The 16045-nt window shown below is 37.0% G+C and overlaps 3 protein-coding genes across 3 annotated transcripts in view; 2 read left to right on the top strand and 1 right to left on the bottom strand.

Moving 5' to 3' along the window:
• Positions 1 to 461: 461 nt before the first annotated feature.
• LOC137394318 (uncharacterized) lies at positions 462 to 3288 on the top strand. The gene is made up of 3 exons (XM_068081037.1): positions 462 to 486; positions 590 to 1953; positions 3265 to 3288. Exons 1-3 carry the CDS (start codon positions 462 to 464, stop codon positions 3286 to 3288), a joined length of 1413 nt encoding a protein of 470 aa, XP_067937138.1.
• A 4736-nt stretch (positions 3289 to 8024) lies between these two features.
• LOC137394317 (uncharacterized) lies at positions 8025 to 9111 on the top strand. The gene is made up of 3 exons (XM_068081036.1): positions 8025 to 8114; positions 8393 to 8606; positions 8867 to 9111. Exons 1-3 carry the CDS (start codon positions 8025 to 8027, stop codon positions 9109 to 9111), a joined length of 549 nt encoding a protein of 182 aa, XP_067937137.1.
• A 1555-nt stretch (positions 9112 to 10666) lies between these two features.
• The window catches only part of LOC137394316 (leucine-rich repeat protein soc-2 homolog), a 10105-nt gene continuing 4726 nt past the window's right edge, over positions 10667 to 16045 (bottom strand). Inside the window, exons 5-11 of the mRNA XM_068081035.1 lie at positions 15737 to 15877; positions 14861 to 15001; positions 13836 to 14131; positions 11978 to 12038; positions 11426 to 11566; positions 10879 to 10939; positions 10667 to 10747 (exon numbers count right to left, since the gene is read on the bottom strand). Coding sequence (XP_067937136.1) covers positions 10667 to 10747; positions 10879 to 10939; positions 11426 to 11566; positions 11978 to 12038; positions 13836 to 14131; positions 14861 to 15001; positions 15737 to 15877 — 922 coding nt within the window. The remainder of the gene's footprint in view (positions 10748 to 10878; positions 10940 to 11425; positions 11567 to 11977; positions 12039 to 13835; positions 14132 to 14860; positions 15002 to 15736; positions 15878 to 16045) is intronic.

The following is a 16045-nucleotide window of genomic DNA, read 5'->3' as shown; positions in this document are numbered from 1 at the left end:
TTGGCTTAGTGTAGGGCTCGTACTTCCCGTTTTCTAGGTTTAGGGTTACGTCTAGAAAATTTACTATTTTCCTGTTGGCTTCTATTAATATTCTTAGATCATGTGAGCCAAAGATAGCGCACAGGTCTTTCTTGATGTTGTCAACTTGGCGGGGGGTTGCGTTTAAAGCTCCCAGACCATCGTCTCTATATAGTCCAAATTTGTTCTTGTATTTTTTAGATATTTGGCACAATATGTATGCACCTACTAGCTCACATGTTTCAGCACCATCAAAACATCCCATAGTTACATCAAATAGATTTTGGGAAGTTTTCTTACCCCATGGCTGTCCATTATTATACAAGATTGACTTTTTGGTGTGTAGGATTATTGCCTTATCTCTTTCTGTGATGGTGGTGTAACCAGCGGCAAATTTTAGAGCAGACAGTAGTAGTTTTTCTGATATCGAAGGATAGAATTCGATGACGTCGAAGCTGATGAATGTGTGTCTGCTCTTGTTGGGAATTTCCTTGAACCATGCATCTGCTGTGTTTCTCCACTGGTTAATCTGTGTGGAGCTTTTTATACGGGTGTTGATGTCTTCCAACAGTTTTGGAAGACATCAACACCCGTATAAAAAGCTCCACACAGATTAACCAGTGGAGAAACACAGCAGATGCATGGTTCAAGGAAATTCCCAACAAGAGCAGACACACATTCATCAGCTTCGACGTCATCGAATTCTATCCTTCGATATCAGAAAAACTACTACTGTCTGCTCTAAAATTTGCCGCTGGTTACACCACCATCACAGAAAGAGATAAGGCAATAATCCTACACACCAAAAAGTCAATCTTGTATAATAATGGACAGCCATGGGGTAAGAAAACTTCCCAAAATCTATTTGATGTAACTATGGGATGTTTTGATGGTGCTGAAACATGTGAGCTAGTAGGTGCATACATATTGTACCAAATATCTAAAAAATACAAAAACAAATTTGGACTATATAGAGACGATGGTCTGGGAGCTTTAAACGCAACACCACGCCAAGTTGACAACATCAAGAAAGACCTGTGCGCTATCTTTGGCTCACATGATCTAAGAATATTAATAGAAGCCAACAGGAAAATAGTAAATTTTCTAGACGTAACCCTAAACCTAGAAAACGGGAAGTACGAGCCCTACACTAAGCCAAACACCACCATTACCTATGTTCACAAAGATTCAAACCACCCGCCTAACATCATTAAAAATATACCACTGGCAATCAACAAAAGACTCTCAGAAATTTCATCAGATGGAAATGCCTTCAGCAAAGCTGTCCCTATTTATCAGGAAGCCTTAGAAAAAAGCGGATACCAACACAAGCTAGAATTCTCTTCACCTAAAGCTATACCACTAAAGGCAAGAAATAGACAAAGAAAGAGAAATACAATCTGGTATAACCCCCCTTACAGCAACACCGTACACACCAACATCGGAAAAACTTTCTTTAAATTAATCGATGAAGAATTTTCTACTGACCACAAGCTACACAAAATCTTTAACAGAAATATTATAAAATTAAGCTATAGCTGCATGAACAATGTGAAACAGGCTATCAACTCTCACAATCAGAAGCTACTATCACTGAACCATCAAGAAACAACTAATCCTGGCTGCAATTGCAGGAACAAGAACACCTGCCCGTTACCAGACAATTGCCTAGCAAAATCAGTGATATACCAGGCAAGCGTAACAACCACCGATAACAACAAACCTGTAACCACATATGTAGGGCTAACCGAAAACAGCTTCAAAACTAGATATAACCTTCACAAATCGACATTCAATGACATTTCTAAACGCTACTCTACCGAGTTAAGCAGCTACATATGGGAACTCAAAGAAAGCAGCACTGACTACAACATAGCCTGGAAGATTTTATCACACGCCAAGCCATACTCTAAAACAGCGGAAATTGCAAATTATGTATGTTAGAAAAATATTTCATCATTTACAGACCTGAGAAGGCAACTCTAAACAAACGTAGTGAACTAATATCTACGTGTAGACATTCTAAGAAACATCTTTTACGAAATAGCATTACATAATAGACCCTATCCATCTAGCTTTTAATACCTGTATTGAGCTTTTATTTCAGCTTACCAGCTAATGCAGAATCTTGTGTATAGTCCTAACTAAGCATTTTATCTGATGAGTGTTACACACCTTTTGTGTAATATGAAACTTTTAGTCATTTTTTGCTTAGTCAAATTTTAATAAATTTCTTACCAAATTTACAGTAAGCTCTACTTTAGTATCAAGCACTTTATGCTGACTTTAAGCCTATACTTTATTGTAATATATATTATATATATATATATAAAAACAGTAAACTTGTGAAACTGAAATCCGAGTGCTCAATGCATAAAGCAGAGCTAAAATTAAAATATTACAGGAAAAAAATGAGTCTGAGTTCAAATTTATTTATTACTAAATAGTTTCATGCCTCTGCAAGACAATCATCAGATAAAATGACTTGCTCAATAAAAGCAGTAAATATACATAGGGTGTGGTCACAAGCATACAGATTAAAACTAAAGCTGAATCAGGCAGATAAGTTGGTAAGAGCTAAGTTACACTACTTTTCTTGAGCAGGTATTTGACTGCGTGTCTACATGTAGAGACAAGTTAATTTCGCTTATTTAGAGATGACATATCAGGCTTGCATAATATGAAAAACTTTTCCCATACATAGATTGCATTTATTAGTTGCACTGCTGTATGCATTGGCTTGTTTCAGTAGCTTCCACCTAATTGAGTAATGGGTGTTAGTGTTTTTCAGCTGTCAAATATATTTACTGAGTTCAGTACTCAGCTTTCTTGCCTCGTCTCAAAAGGATGCAGTATGATTGTTGTATCGGGTCTTAAACTGACCTTCCCTTAGCCCTACATAAGTATTATCAGTATTTTCTGCTGTTACTGTGGCTTGATATATGCAAGATGATGTTAGGCATTTCCCATTGAGTGGGCAGTTAGCTTTGACTCTGCAGTTGCACTGTCTGATGTGATGGTCGTTGTTGTTAGTTGACAGTAGTCAGGAGTTGTGTGCACTTATAATGTTCTTTATGCTAGTGCAGCAACTCTAGCTGACTTTGATGTAATTATGATTAAAGATCTTATAGAGCTCGTGGCGCTGGGGGAATGCTATGCTAATGATCTTCAGAAATGTCTTTCCTATATTGATGGATATGTTCCTGCTATATACCGGATTGTACCACAATATGTTGCGCTTTCTAGGTGGTCGCTGATCCTTTCCATTAGCTGGGGGTGAAAACTTTAGTTGGTAATTGTGTCCACTATCATTAATAGCTTTCTCTCTTTAATAGCTTTTGACTCTACTTTGACTCAGAAATATTTAAGACATCGGCTAAAACATACCAGAAAGCTAATAATGATAGCGGACACAATTACCAACTTAAGTTTTCACCCCCAGCTAATGGAAAGGATCAGCGACTACCTAGAAAGCGCAACATATTGTGGTACAATCCGGTATATAGCAGGAACGTATCCACCAATATAGGAAAGACATTTCTGAAGATCATTAGCATAGCATTCCCCCAGCCCCACGAGCTCTATAAGATCTTTAATCATAATTACATCAAAGTCAGCTAGAGTTGCTGCACTAGCATAAAGAACATTATAAATGCACACAACTCCTGACTACTGTCAACTAACAACAACGACCATCACATCAGACAGTGCAACTGCAGAGTCAAAGCTAACTGCCCACTCAATGAGAAATGCCTAACATCATCTTGCATATATCAAGCCACAGTAACAGCAGAAAATACTGATAATACTTATGTAGGGCTAACGGAAGGTCAGTTTAAGACTCATACAACAATCATACTGCATCCTTTTGAGACGAGGCAAGAAAGCTGAGTACTGAACTCAGTAAATATATTTGACAGCTGAAAAACACTAACACCCATTACTCAATTTAGTAGAAGCTACTGAAACAAGCCAATGCATACAGCAGTGCAACTAATGAATGCAATCTATGTATATGGGAAAAGTTTACATATTATGCAAGCCTGATATGTCATCTCTAAATAAGCGAAATTAACTTGTCTCTACATGTAGACACGCGGTCAAATACCTGCTCAAGAACAGGAGTGTAACTTAGCTCTTACCAACTTATCTGCCTGATTCAGCTTTAGGTTTAATCTGTATGCTTGTGACCACACCCTGTGTATATTTACTGCTTTTATTGAACAAGGCATTTTATCTGATAATTGCCTCGCAGAGGCATGAAACTATTTAGTAATAAATTGATTTGAACTCACTCATGTTTTTCTTGTAATATATATATATATATATATATATATATATATATATATATATATATATATATATTAGATTTACCGAAGTGACATGAAAACTTATCGCATCCATGAACATGTTTGCCACAGTTTGCAAATAAAAGCAGCTTTTTATATGCAATAGAAGAAGAGTTAGATTTAAGTTTGAGTTAAGAACAAGAAACCACTTTACACTGGAATTGAACACAGAAACACATATTCTCAAGACAGATGTACTATTCACTACAGTGAGTGTCCATCTGGAATAATTGTGATTATACTTATTACACCTCCCAACGCACATGGCACAAAACATATATGTGCCTTGGTAGGCTTCATGCTTCATCTAGCATGCTTGAAGGTTATGATTGCATGAGAAATCATCACGCAATTTCTTTCCTAACAGTGACTTCAGAATGACGACACGACTCTTATTATAGTAAAGGTTTAGACTAGCTTAAGTTACTCAAGTTCATTGGGTGAAAAAACTTAGTCAATGGCAACTATATTACCTGCAATGGTTTATAATATGTTTTAAATCTTGAACAAGAGTGTAGCATAAGAAGTAAGAAATGTTTTTCAACCATCTGTTTTAGCTATGATTTAGCTATGCCTCGATTTTTCAAATGTTTGAATTATGCATTGGTCAGGCACAGACAGAAATAAACAAACGCTTTCATTTAAAAGTTAGAATGGGAGATTTGTGTATGGTGAGTAATAATAAATTTTCTGTGCAAAAGCTGTTTTATTACCTGTGCAATGTCATGCATTCATCTAATTTATATATATATATATATACATGTATATATATATATAGGTTCACATATGTATATATACTATAATCTACATATAAATCTCAAAGTGTGTCATTCGTCTGTCCAGTCAGAGCGATAAAGTTTGAGAAACAGAAAACTACCTTCTTTCTGGATTTCAACTCATGAAGAATGCAACCGCAAGTTTGCAAACACATTCGCCCAACCACAAGGCTAAACTGTTCTTACTGCATTCTCCACTCTTACCATATACTGTTTATCTTTTCCGCGACTGCGCACGCTAAATTACTAGTTAATACCGTGCGCCATCGGATTACGATGTCCCTATTATGAGAGTTATTTTGCCTTACAATATGAGGCATGATATTTTTCCATCCTTGCCATACGAGGACAAAAATCATTTTGATTTTCTCTACCATACAATATCCACAAAAATTTTTTCGGATTTAAAATTTTGCAGTCCTTGTACTGGCTATGTCAAAATAAGAAAAATGCCAATATGCTATTCGCTGAAATCCCTCTCACAACTCTTAAAAAAGATATGATGCTCGCTATCTCTTATGCGATAAAATTTTAGGCGGTGATAAAATGTTAGATGATGAAAGAACCAAAATTTAGTAAAATGCATACTAAAACTTTGCTTTAAGCAGGCCAATGTGTTTAGAAAGCTAAACGCATTTAAGTTAAATTCAACGTTTATGATATATGTCTGTCTCGAAAGTAAGAACTCATAGAAGTACATGAAGGAAGTACATGTACATTGTAGTAGTACATTGTATTGCGGATCATAATCACTAAATACATTAAAGTTACTGTATAGTAAATTTTTTATACACACTTCTTTGCCCTATTTGTTATTATTAATTCAGCAAAATCATACTTTTTATTTTATTTTTTAGTTTGTACACTTTGTATCATTTCCATATCATTTTTTATTGTAATCATAGCTAAACAGACTTTATTTAGCCATTATTGCTAATTATTTCCCATTTAAACTTAAACAGTTTTACAGTTGCTTTATTGTTTCTTCTAATTTGTTAGAACTGCACAAAACACTTTTCTCATGATATGAACTTTGAAAGTTAGTCCAACACACTTTGAATTTATCTAGCCTTAAAAATTTAAATTTCATTTTCAAATTAAAATCAGTTTATATATACCTTATAAACATACTGGCCAAATGTCCAGCATTGCTCAGGGAATAAAAAACATCGTTGCACAGAAAACTTACCGCATGTTTATTTATGATTGTGACTGTTGTTATATGATAAATCAATAAAGATTTTATGCACAATGATTTTTTTATTCCCTGAGCAAAACTAAACATTTAGCCAGTATGTATATAAAGTATATATAAACTGAGTTTAAATCAAAATGAGATTTGAATTTTCAAGGACAGATAAATTCAAAGCGTTCAAAAAAATTGGCATCTTATGATAGGCTTTAATGGTAAATGATCGGCTCTCAGATTCTGATGTAAATTGTGTACCTGAATTGTGTACTGAACTCTGTGCTCTGCAGCTTTCAGGAGTTTCATAATGGTTTATGATTGCTGGGAGACCACCTTGCCAAACATCGAGTGGAGGGTCCTCTAGTGACAAACAGTTTTTGAGTTCCAGTTCAGTGAGGTGTGTCAGACTCAGGATCTCCTCACCAATCTTCTTCAACTTTTCTGAACCGATTGTAAGCTTTTCCAAATTTGTTAAGTTGAACACACATCTTGGAACATTCTCCAAATTATTAATAGAGATGTCCAAAACCTTTAGCTGAGTGAGTCTGCTCAGGCTGCAATTAAACACAAACAGTATCTGATGTAGGTTTTCCATTGCTACAGACATTCAGGTCTTTTAAGCATTAAAGTAAAAATGATGTTAGTGTATCAGTACTTTTCTTAGCTCACCATGCTATTACTTCCAATAGACCATCTGTTTAAACCTGCTATAACATGTCTTTCAATAGATCATCTGTTTAAACCTGCTATAACATGTCTTTCAATTGCTCACCTGTTAAAACCTGCTATAACATGTCTTTCAATAAATCATCTGTTTACACCTGCTATAATATGACTTTCAACTGATCACTTGTTTACACAAATTTTTTGTCAAACAGTTCAGATTTGATGATTACTACATTAACTAAAAACTAAAAATTAGGTGAATAAAATAGATGTTTTTGTAGTTGTGGTAGTTTATCAAAATCAAAAGCCAATAATTAAAAAAATCGCTTTTATTTTTTAAGCACTTTACCCGTCTGGTAGGTCTGTGAATTTGTTATCATAGATCTTAAGGGTTGTAAGGCTGGTGAGCCTGCAGACTGCTTCTGGAAGTCCTTTGGAGAAGTCATTTGTGAAGAGCTGAAACTGGGTTAGACCTGTTAGAGAGGCTAGGCTGCAAATAAAAATTATAAAACAGGAGAGTTCAACAAATTGTATAATGTATGATAGAAGAGATGACTCAGTGGTAGACATCCTCAGTGAGTGTGAAAAATTAAAAGTATTCAATTGTAAAAGATGAGACAGACTTTAAAGGTTGACTTGCAACAAAATTCACATCACAGTTATTTGGTATCACAAGATTTGCCATGTCTTACTCTGTGGTGTTGTAGATGCCAAATAGGTGAAAATGTGATTACAAGCTCTTAAAAGCTCAAAAACGAAAAGCCGCCGTAGATTGGAATCTCTTGATTTCAATGATGTATCCACGGATTTTGGTTATTGTCTTGTCATGTGATGTTCTCGCGTGAATTGAAAGGCCAATAAAAAGCTCAATATAAAACTTCGCGTAGCAATAGTTTATGACAAACACCTCGGGTTTTACCTATGACCCCATATCAAATATAGCTGCTTGCTACTTTACAGTTTCAGCTTGGCCATTCCGTCCGACAATTTAACGTATGTGTGCATGTCTGAGTTGCGATCATAAAAATGTCAAATTCTGAAGAGTTAAGACCCTGGCGTTTTGAGCCTGACGCTCTATCTCAAGAAGACCCTCAACAGAATCAAACCTCTCAGCAAGTAAGCACCGCCACTAGCCAGCTCTTATGTGCCAAGCTAGCTAGTGGTAATAGTATTAGCTAGAAAGTGATAGAACGAATATTATTATATATATATGATTGTAATGATGATAATTATTGCTTCATATTGCGAAAAAATAATTACAGATTTTTCTCGAATGACAACATTAACAATTTTAATATTAATTTTAAATCTAGTGCTGCACTGATATACTGTTAGATGACATCGACCTGATGTATTAGCTATGGTTGCATAGACATATCTGTTCATTTCTTTAGGAGCTAATACCACCAGCTACAGAATGGTGTGTCTGCAAGCGCTGTCAAGACATGCCATCTCTTCCTGAATGTTTGCGCTGCCGTGATGCTGAGTTTGCGCATCATCTCCATGACCGCGAAAAGCACGAATGCTTGTGTATGCATCCTGGTGTAGACGAACCTATGGTGCCTGCACCCCTTGAGTTGCGGTGGAATAATTACCTGCGATATCATAGTGAGTTGGATTTTCATTTAATGCCAATATCACCAAAGCTATGCTAGTGTGTCAAGCATTATCTACACTTCTTGTGTTACACATTTAATGCATCGGTTGAACACACATATTCTGAACTCGTGGAACACAGGGAGAACTGTTATATTTGGCTTGTACATTTACTACAGTAGAGAGTGTATTAGTTTTATGATTTTATTATATAAAGATCGAGATTATTTTGATGATCAGCAATTATTGTTTTTCAATAATTGTTTTGGTAGATAATCTATTCCATTTTGGAGAGCTATCGCCAAATGCTCGGAAAAAGCTGTGTGCATGCTGCAATCTTGTGTTTTGGCTTATGCCGCAAATTCGTCGCGGTGAGCGACGGCCTCTACCTGCCTGCTTGGTATCTAAGATTCGGGCTCTTTTCCCACCAACAGATGATGAAGAAGAGTTTGCAGACTATGTGTTCTTTGACAGCTCAAACCGGGCCATCCTGGCCCGGTTTGAGCTGTCCACTTGACTGGCACAGGTCAAACTTAGCCCTCTAAAGAAGTTTAGCCAAACCTCATTGCAGGAGCATGCAATAAAAACTAAAAGATTAGTATGCATCGAGTACACGGAGCTGCTGGAGCAATTTAGGAGGAATCAGGCCAAGGAGCATTTTACAAACTCCTTGAACGATGCAGCTTGCTAATGACACTTACTGGCCGTGCCAATACCAACTTTAGCTGATGCCGTAATAGCCGGAAGAGAGTTTTTGATAATAAAGCCAGAAAAGTTCCTCACAGCATGACCACTTAGAATGCTGCGAGAGCCAGAAGAAGAGGTGGTGGAGGCCAAGCCAGTCCAGACCTCGGAGCTAAGACATCTGGTGCTACTCATTAAGAAGCTGACAGAACAGATCAAGGAGTTAAAGGCTGGACCAACTTCCTCTTCCAAGCATGACACAGAGAAACCCTTTCTGGGCTGTTGGAAGTGTGGAAGACAGGAACACGTCCAAAGACAGTGCCGCAGTTATAAAAAAACTCCTGCCTGAAAACGGTCAAGGGCCACGGCTGTAGAATCTGCTACTGAACCCATTATAGTCCAGAGTGAACTGAAGTCTTGAACATGAACCGGCTAGAAAAAAGCCAGAAGTTCCCTCCCTGGGAGAAAACCACCTAGAAGAAGATGATAGGAAACAAACCTAACAACTTTGACGGAAATTAAGCTCTGTCCTAAATCGCCAGGACTGCACATAAAACGGCCGGGCTCTAAGACCAGGTCCTTTCTTAAAATTTGCGGACACAGTTGACTCAACGCCGGTCAAGGTCACACTTGGATCCCCGGCATTGAGCAAATGATAAGCCGAGGTATGCCAAGCCAGGCTCCTCTTCCACGAAGAAACTGGGCTGGGACTACCAGAACCACATGGGAGCCGGTTGACTCTCTGAGACCCGATTCTGCCTTGAAAATGACAGACACGGTCGACTCGAGGTCGGCCAAAGTCTCGGCTCTCCGAAAAACCCGGCATTGAACAGGTGGCGGCCTAAAGTATGCCGAGCCAGATTCAACATTTGCAAGGAAGTTTGGCTGAAACCACTAAGACTACACAGGAGATGGTTGGCTCTCTGAAACCCAATCCTGCTTTTAAAGTGGTGGACACGGTCAACTCGAGGCCTGGCCAGAGTTTTACCAAGAACCACCGACATTAAACAGTTGGCAGTCTGGAGTATGTCGGCCCGGACTCCCCATTTGCAAAAACCCTGGGCTGAGGTTGCCAGGATCTTGCACGAGATGGTCGGGCCTCTGATACCTGGTCCTGCTTTAGAAGCAACAGATATGGTTGACTCGAGGCTGGCTAAGACTACCCTGAGGCTATAGAAGTAGCCCAAGGCCGAGCAAGTCGGCACCACTACTTAAAAGTGGGGGTATCGGTGGGTGTTATAGAGCCTGCTTTGAAAGCAGCGGCTCGTAGGCCTGCCTTTAAAGGTGGCTGTAAAAGTCCCGGCCAAAGTGGGCTATAGGTTACAGAAAAAGACAGTTTTCCTAGCTAGTATTGAGGTAAGGATACTTACCCCTATTATACTACAAAGTCACTCAGCCAGACTATGGGCGAAAGACATGGACGACACTACCGACAGTTGCTGGAAGGCGCGACCGATTTGAGAAAAGCCCTGTGACACAACGAAGGATATACGCAGTCACAATGAGACACTTGACCCTGACGATCAATGACAATTGACCCAGGAACTAAACTACTTAGACCATTGGAGCAAATGATAAACCGGCCTAGCCAAATTGCTACAGCCTTCATCGAGCCGGGATTGAAGGCTCCCCTGTACCACCGATGGGGGAGTGTGTGGTAGCTGTATTGAAAAAAACATTGCCGGCTACATTTTAAGAAACAAGCTTATACTTTATTATTCTTTCAAAGCAGTAGTTGTGTGTATATCTATATTTAGTTTTTTATTATCGTCTCCCTAGTGTATTGAATAACATCTGCCTCAATTTAGGTAATCCTATCGCTTGTCTTGTATATTAGATAACGCCTTACCGCGACTTATGTGATCGCCATCAAGAGTTTAGACCACACTAACTTATGCAATACTTGTTGTTGTCATAGGCCAACCATATATAAGGTTGTCAGTTTTTCTGTGATGGCAGAGTAGCACTTGGTTGCGAATGTGTCAGTTATATAAAAATATAATTATACTAAAGCGCTCTACCCTCATGCGTGATTATTTCTGAGCCTGAAAAAGGGGAATTAGTTAGTGTGCCATGAAAGACCGGGCAGTGTCTTTAACAAAAGAACTAAACAGGGAGTTATAACAAAGATTATATCAACGTCTGACCTTTCAGGAATGGTTTTTATTCTGCATCTACCAAGAATAAGCGCTGTCAGGCTGTTCAAAGCGAGCAGTCCTAGTGGGAGCCCTTCTGACAAGTCCTGATCAATAATCTTTAGCTCTTCCAGTTGAGGATAGTCTGAAAGCCTAAAATTTACAACTTACAGAAAGTTAAAACTTTTATACTCAATTTTGTGGAGCATGTCCTCTGCACTTGCTCACAGAGAGCTACCATAATAACAAACACTGAGGTACACAATGGCCATATTATGATAGCTTTCTTGGAGATTAAACCCTAGCTTGTTGTCTACAAGTCGGAAGTTCTAGATCACAGTTGCTTATCTATAAATCCCAAATTTAATCAAATTTTCTTACACTAAACTGGCTAATTTTGAAGTAATTTGTACAATAAATGTGTTCAGAATAAATAGATTAGAGCATCAACTCAAAACATGCCGTGAATGCGCCTTAGATTAATGCGATAGTCCCTTGATTTTTCTGTGAATATTTACTCCATGAAATTGTAGTCTGTCAAAATTGTTCAAACAGTTATGTTACCTTTCCAATTCTGACTGGTTCTGGCTGTCATCAATTTTGAGATACTTTTGTTTCTTCTTCTCTAAAATATATCTTAAATTTTATCAAGTATATTATATTTTATCCAAAAGAAAACGGAAGCAATAAAAGAATGAATTGTTATTAATGCAACCAAGTCATTTTAGTAGAATATTCTGGATGCTTTGCTACTGATCACTTGCTATTATGAGTTCATAAAGATCAAAGAATGTCAAAGTGGCGGTAAAATGGAGATGGAATTCAATTGAAGAGTGGCCTCTATCTTTCAATCCTCCTATAGTGGCAGTCAAATAAAGGTGGCAATCAATTAAAGGTTTTTCGGTACATATGCCCAGCATATCTATATATATGTCTCAGTGTTTGTTTGTTAGTCTGTTGTCATCCGTATGTCCAATTATTAAAACATCTACGAACGAGAAACCACTTTACACTGGCATTGAACTCTGAAACACATATTCTCAAGACAGATGTACTATTCACTACAGTGAGTGTCCATCTGGAATAATTGTGATTATACTTATTACACCTGCCAACCCAAATGGCACAAAACATATATGAGCCTTGGTAGGTTTCATGGTTTAGCTAGCATGCTTGAAGATCGTGATTACACGGGAAATCATGACACAATCGTTTTCTTAATGCTGACTTCAGAGTTACAAACATAGCTCTTATTATAGTAAAGACTTAGACTAGCTTAAGTTACTAGCTTGAGTTACTCAAATTCATTGAGTCAAAATACTTAGCCGATGGCAACTAAATTACCCACTACTGTTTGTAACCTGTTTTAAATCTTGAACAAGAGTGTAGCATAAGAAGTAAGAAATGTTTTTCAACAACTTGTTTTAGCTCTGTCTTGAGCTTTCAAATGTTTGAATTATGCATTGGTCAGGCAAAGACAGAAATAAACAAACGCTTTCATTTAAAAGTTAGAATGGTAGATCTGTGTATTGTGAGTAAAAATAAATTTTCTGTGCAAAACTGTTTTATTACCTGTGCAATGTCAGGCATTCAGCTAGTATATGTAGTATATATATGTATATATACACGTATGTATATATACTGTGATTTATATAGATAAATCTCAAAGTATATCATTTGTCTGTCCAGTTTTAGCGATCAAGTTTTAAGGAAGAAAAATCATCCTTTTTTAATTTGAACTCACGAAGATTTCAACCGTAAGTTTGCAAACACACACCTCACCAAACCACAAGGCTGAGCCATTCTTATCATGTCTTTTGGTCTTACCATATACTGTATATCTTTTTTGCGACTGCACACGCTAAACTATTAGTTAATACAGTGCGCCCTCGGGTTACGATGCTCCTGTTATAAGAGTTTTTTTGCCTTGCAATATGGAACATGATGTTTTTTTGCCCTTGCCACACCAGGACACAAATCTTTTTGACTTTTTTTTGTCATAAAATATCCACAAATTCTTTTCGCGAAATACAATTTTGCAGTCCATGTACTGGTTATGTCAAAATGAAAAAAATGCGAACATGCTAATTACTGAAATCCCTCTCACAACTCTCGAAAGAGATACGATGCTTTCTCTCTCTAAAATTTTTTTCTTATGATGGGAAGTTTGAAAGTTAGAATGGTAACTGTTGTTATATATGTTAAATAAGAATAAAATTCCTGTGCAAAAACATTTTGTTCTTTGGGCAACGCCGGGCATTTAGTTAGTATGTATATAAAGTATATATAAACTTATTTTAATTTCAAAATGGGATTTAAATATTTTTGGACAGATGAATTCAAAGCGTTCAACAAATTTGATATCTGTTAATAGGCTTTAATGGTAAAAATCGGCTCTCAGATTCTGAAGCAATTTATGTACCTGACTCGTGTACTGGACTCTGTGCTCTGCCGCTTTCAGAATTTGTATAATGGTTTATGATTGCTGTGAGACCACCTGGCCAAACATCGAATGAAGGGTCCTCTAGTGACAAACAGTTTTTGAGGTCCAGTTCAGTGAGGTGTGTCAGATCCAGGATCTCCTTACCAATCTTCTTCAACTTTTCTGAACCGATTGTAAGCTTTTTCAAATTCGCTAACTTGAACACACATCTTGGAACATTCTCCATATTATTAACGGAGATGTCCAAAACCTCTAGCTGAGTGAGTCTGCTCAAACTGCAATTAAACACAAACAGTATCTGATGTAGATTTTCTGTTGCTACAGACATTCATGTTTTTAAGCATTAAATCAAAAGTCATATTAGTATATCAGTACTTTTCTAAGCTTACCATGCTACTACTTCCAATAGTTCACCTGTTTACACCTGCTATAACATGCCTTTTAATAGATCACCTGTTTACACTTGCTATAACATGACGTTCAATAGATGACCTGTTTACAAATGCTATAACATGACTTTCAATAGATCACCTGTTTACAGTTGCTATAACATGACGTTCAATAGATCACCTGTTTACAAATGCTATAATGTGACTTTCAATAGATCACTTGTTTAAATTTGCTACAACATGGCTTTCAATAGATCACCTGTTTACACCTGCTACAACATGGCTTTCAATGGATTACCTGTTTACACCTCCTATAACATGGCATTCAATAGATCACCTGTTTACACCTCCTATAACATGGCATTCAATAGATCACCTGTTGACAAATGCTATAACACGACTTTCAATAGATCACCTGTTTACACCTGCAATACCATGTCTTTTAATGGATCACCTGTTTACACCAATTCTTTGTCCAACAGTTCAGATTTCATGACTACTACATTAACTAAAAGCTAGAAATTAGACAAATAAGATAGATGTTTTTGTAGGTGTGGCAGCTTATCAAAATCAAAAGCCAACAATTAAAATTTTTTTATTTTCTAAGCACTTTACCGGTCTGGTAGGTTTGTGAGTTTGTTATCATAGATCTTAAGGGTTGTAAGGCTGGTGAGCCTGCAGACTGCTTCTGGAAGTCCTTCAGAGAAGTCATTTGTGAAGAGATGAAACTCGGTTAGACCTGTTAGAGATGCTAGGCTACAAATAAAAATTATAAAACAGGAGAGTTCAACAAATTGTAGAATGTATGATAGAAAAGATGACTCAATGTTAGACATCCTCAGTGAGAATGAAAAATTAAAAGTACTCAATTGTAAAAAGACAGATTTTAAGCAAAAACAAAATAACAGAGAAACTCCCATAAAATTATTTTATCTTGTGATAGGCATGGGTATAATGTGGTGCACAAAGGCAAATTATACTAGTATGGTAGTGAATGCACCTGGAGCTTTAATTGTGGCTTACTATTATTTGCTCCAAAACCACCAGCTACGTTTTGACAGAAAATCCACATTCATGAACCAATGATAAACACAAATACCATATACAAATTAGCAGTATTGACAAAAAGGTAAACAATCCACACTTTTCTTCACCTTGTAGAATTTTTCTGAGGATTCAGATCAGAATTAACTACTATTATAAAACTGGTAGAGAAGAGGCAGATAACCTACTAGTAAGTTTTTTAAGAATGCCTAATATTTGAGAATGTTGAATATAACAGATTAGTCAGAGTAAAAGTTACAGCTCTATTAGAATAAATGGGAATATTAAGAAAGGTTTTAGATGTTTGAGGTTTGCGATTTGGACAATTCAAACAATTTTGCAAACAAAAGAAATCAAGGAGCTATGGTAATAATAATATTAACATCAATAATAATCGTAATAATAACAATAGTAGTAACAATAATAAAGATGATATCAACTGCTGACCTTTCTGGAATAGCTTTCATTCTGCATCTACCAAGACTGAGCATCTTCAGGGTGTTCAAAGTATGCAGTACTGGTGGAAGCCCTTCTGACAAGTCCTGATCCACGATATATAGCTCTTCCAATTGGGTAAACTCTGTAAGACTAAAAGTCACAATTTACAGAAAGTTACATACCTGATACTCTTTTTGCATAGCAAGTGCTCTGCAATTACTCGCAAAGAGCGACCATATAATGACAAACATCGGGGCACACTATGGTTATATTATTACAGTATTCCTGAGAATTGAAACTCAACTGGTCATTTCCAGG

Source organism: Watersipora subatra, chromosome 4 (genome assembly GCF_963576615.1).
Source record: "Watersipora subatra chromosome 4, tzWatSuba1.1, whole genome shotgun sequence".
Taxonomy (NCBI): Eukaryota; Metazoa; Bryozoa; class Gymnolaemata; order Cheilostomatida; family Watersiporidae; genus Watersipora; species Watersipora subatra.
Note: the sequence above shows the minus strand (reverse complement) of the source record. Positions and strands in the feature narration are given on the sequence as shown.

Bases quoted from the DNA above. Each gene is read 5' to 3' on its own strand.
- LOC137394318 (XM_068081037.1), top strand. From the start codon at position 462: ATGACGTCGAAGCTGATGAATGTGT. The intron at 487-589 runs GTCTGCTCTTGT...GTCTTCCAACAG, and splicing joins GTCGAAGCTGATGAATGTGT to TTTTGGAAGACATCAACACC. The intron at 1,954-3,264 runs GTATGTTAGAAA...TGCGCTTTCTAG, and splicing joins CAGCGGAAATTGCAAATTAT to GTGGTCGCTGATCCTTTCCA.
- LOC137394317 (XM_068081036.1), top strand. From the start codon at position 8,025: ATGTCAAATTCTGAAGAGTTAAGACCCTGGCGTTTTGAGCCTGACGCT. The intron at 8,115-8,392 runs GTAAGCACCGCC...TCATTTCTTTAG, and splicing joins AGAATCAAACCTCTCAGCAA to GAGCTAATACCACCAGCTAC. The intron at 8,607-8,866 runs GTGAGTTGGATT...TTGTTTTGGTAG, and splicing joins TAATTACCTGCGATATCATA to ATAATCTATTCCATTTTGGA.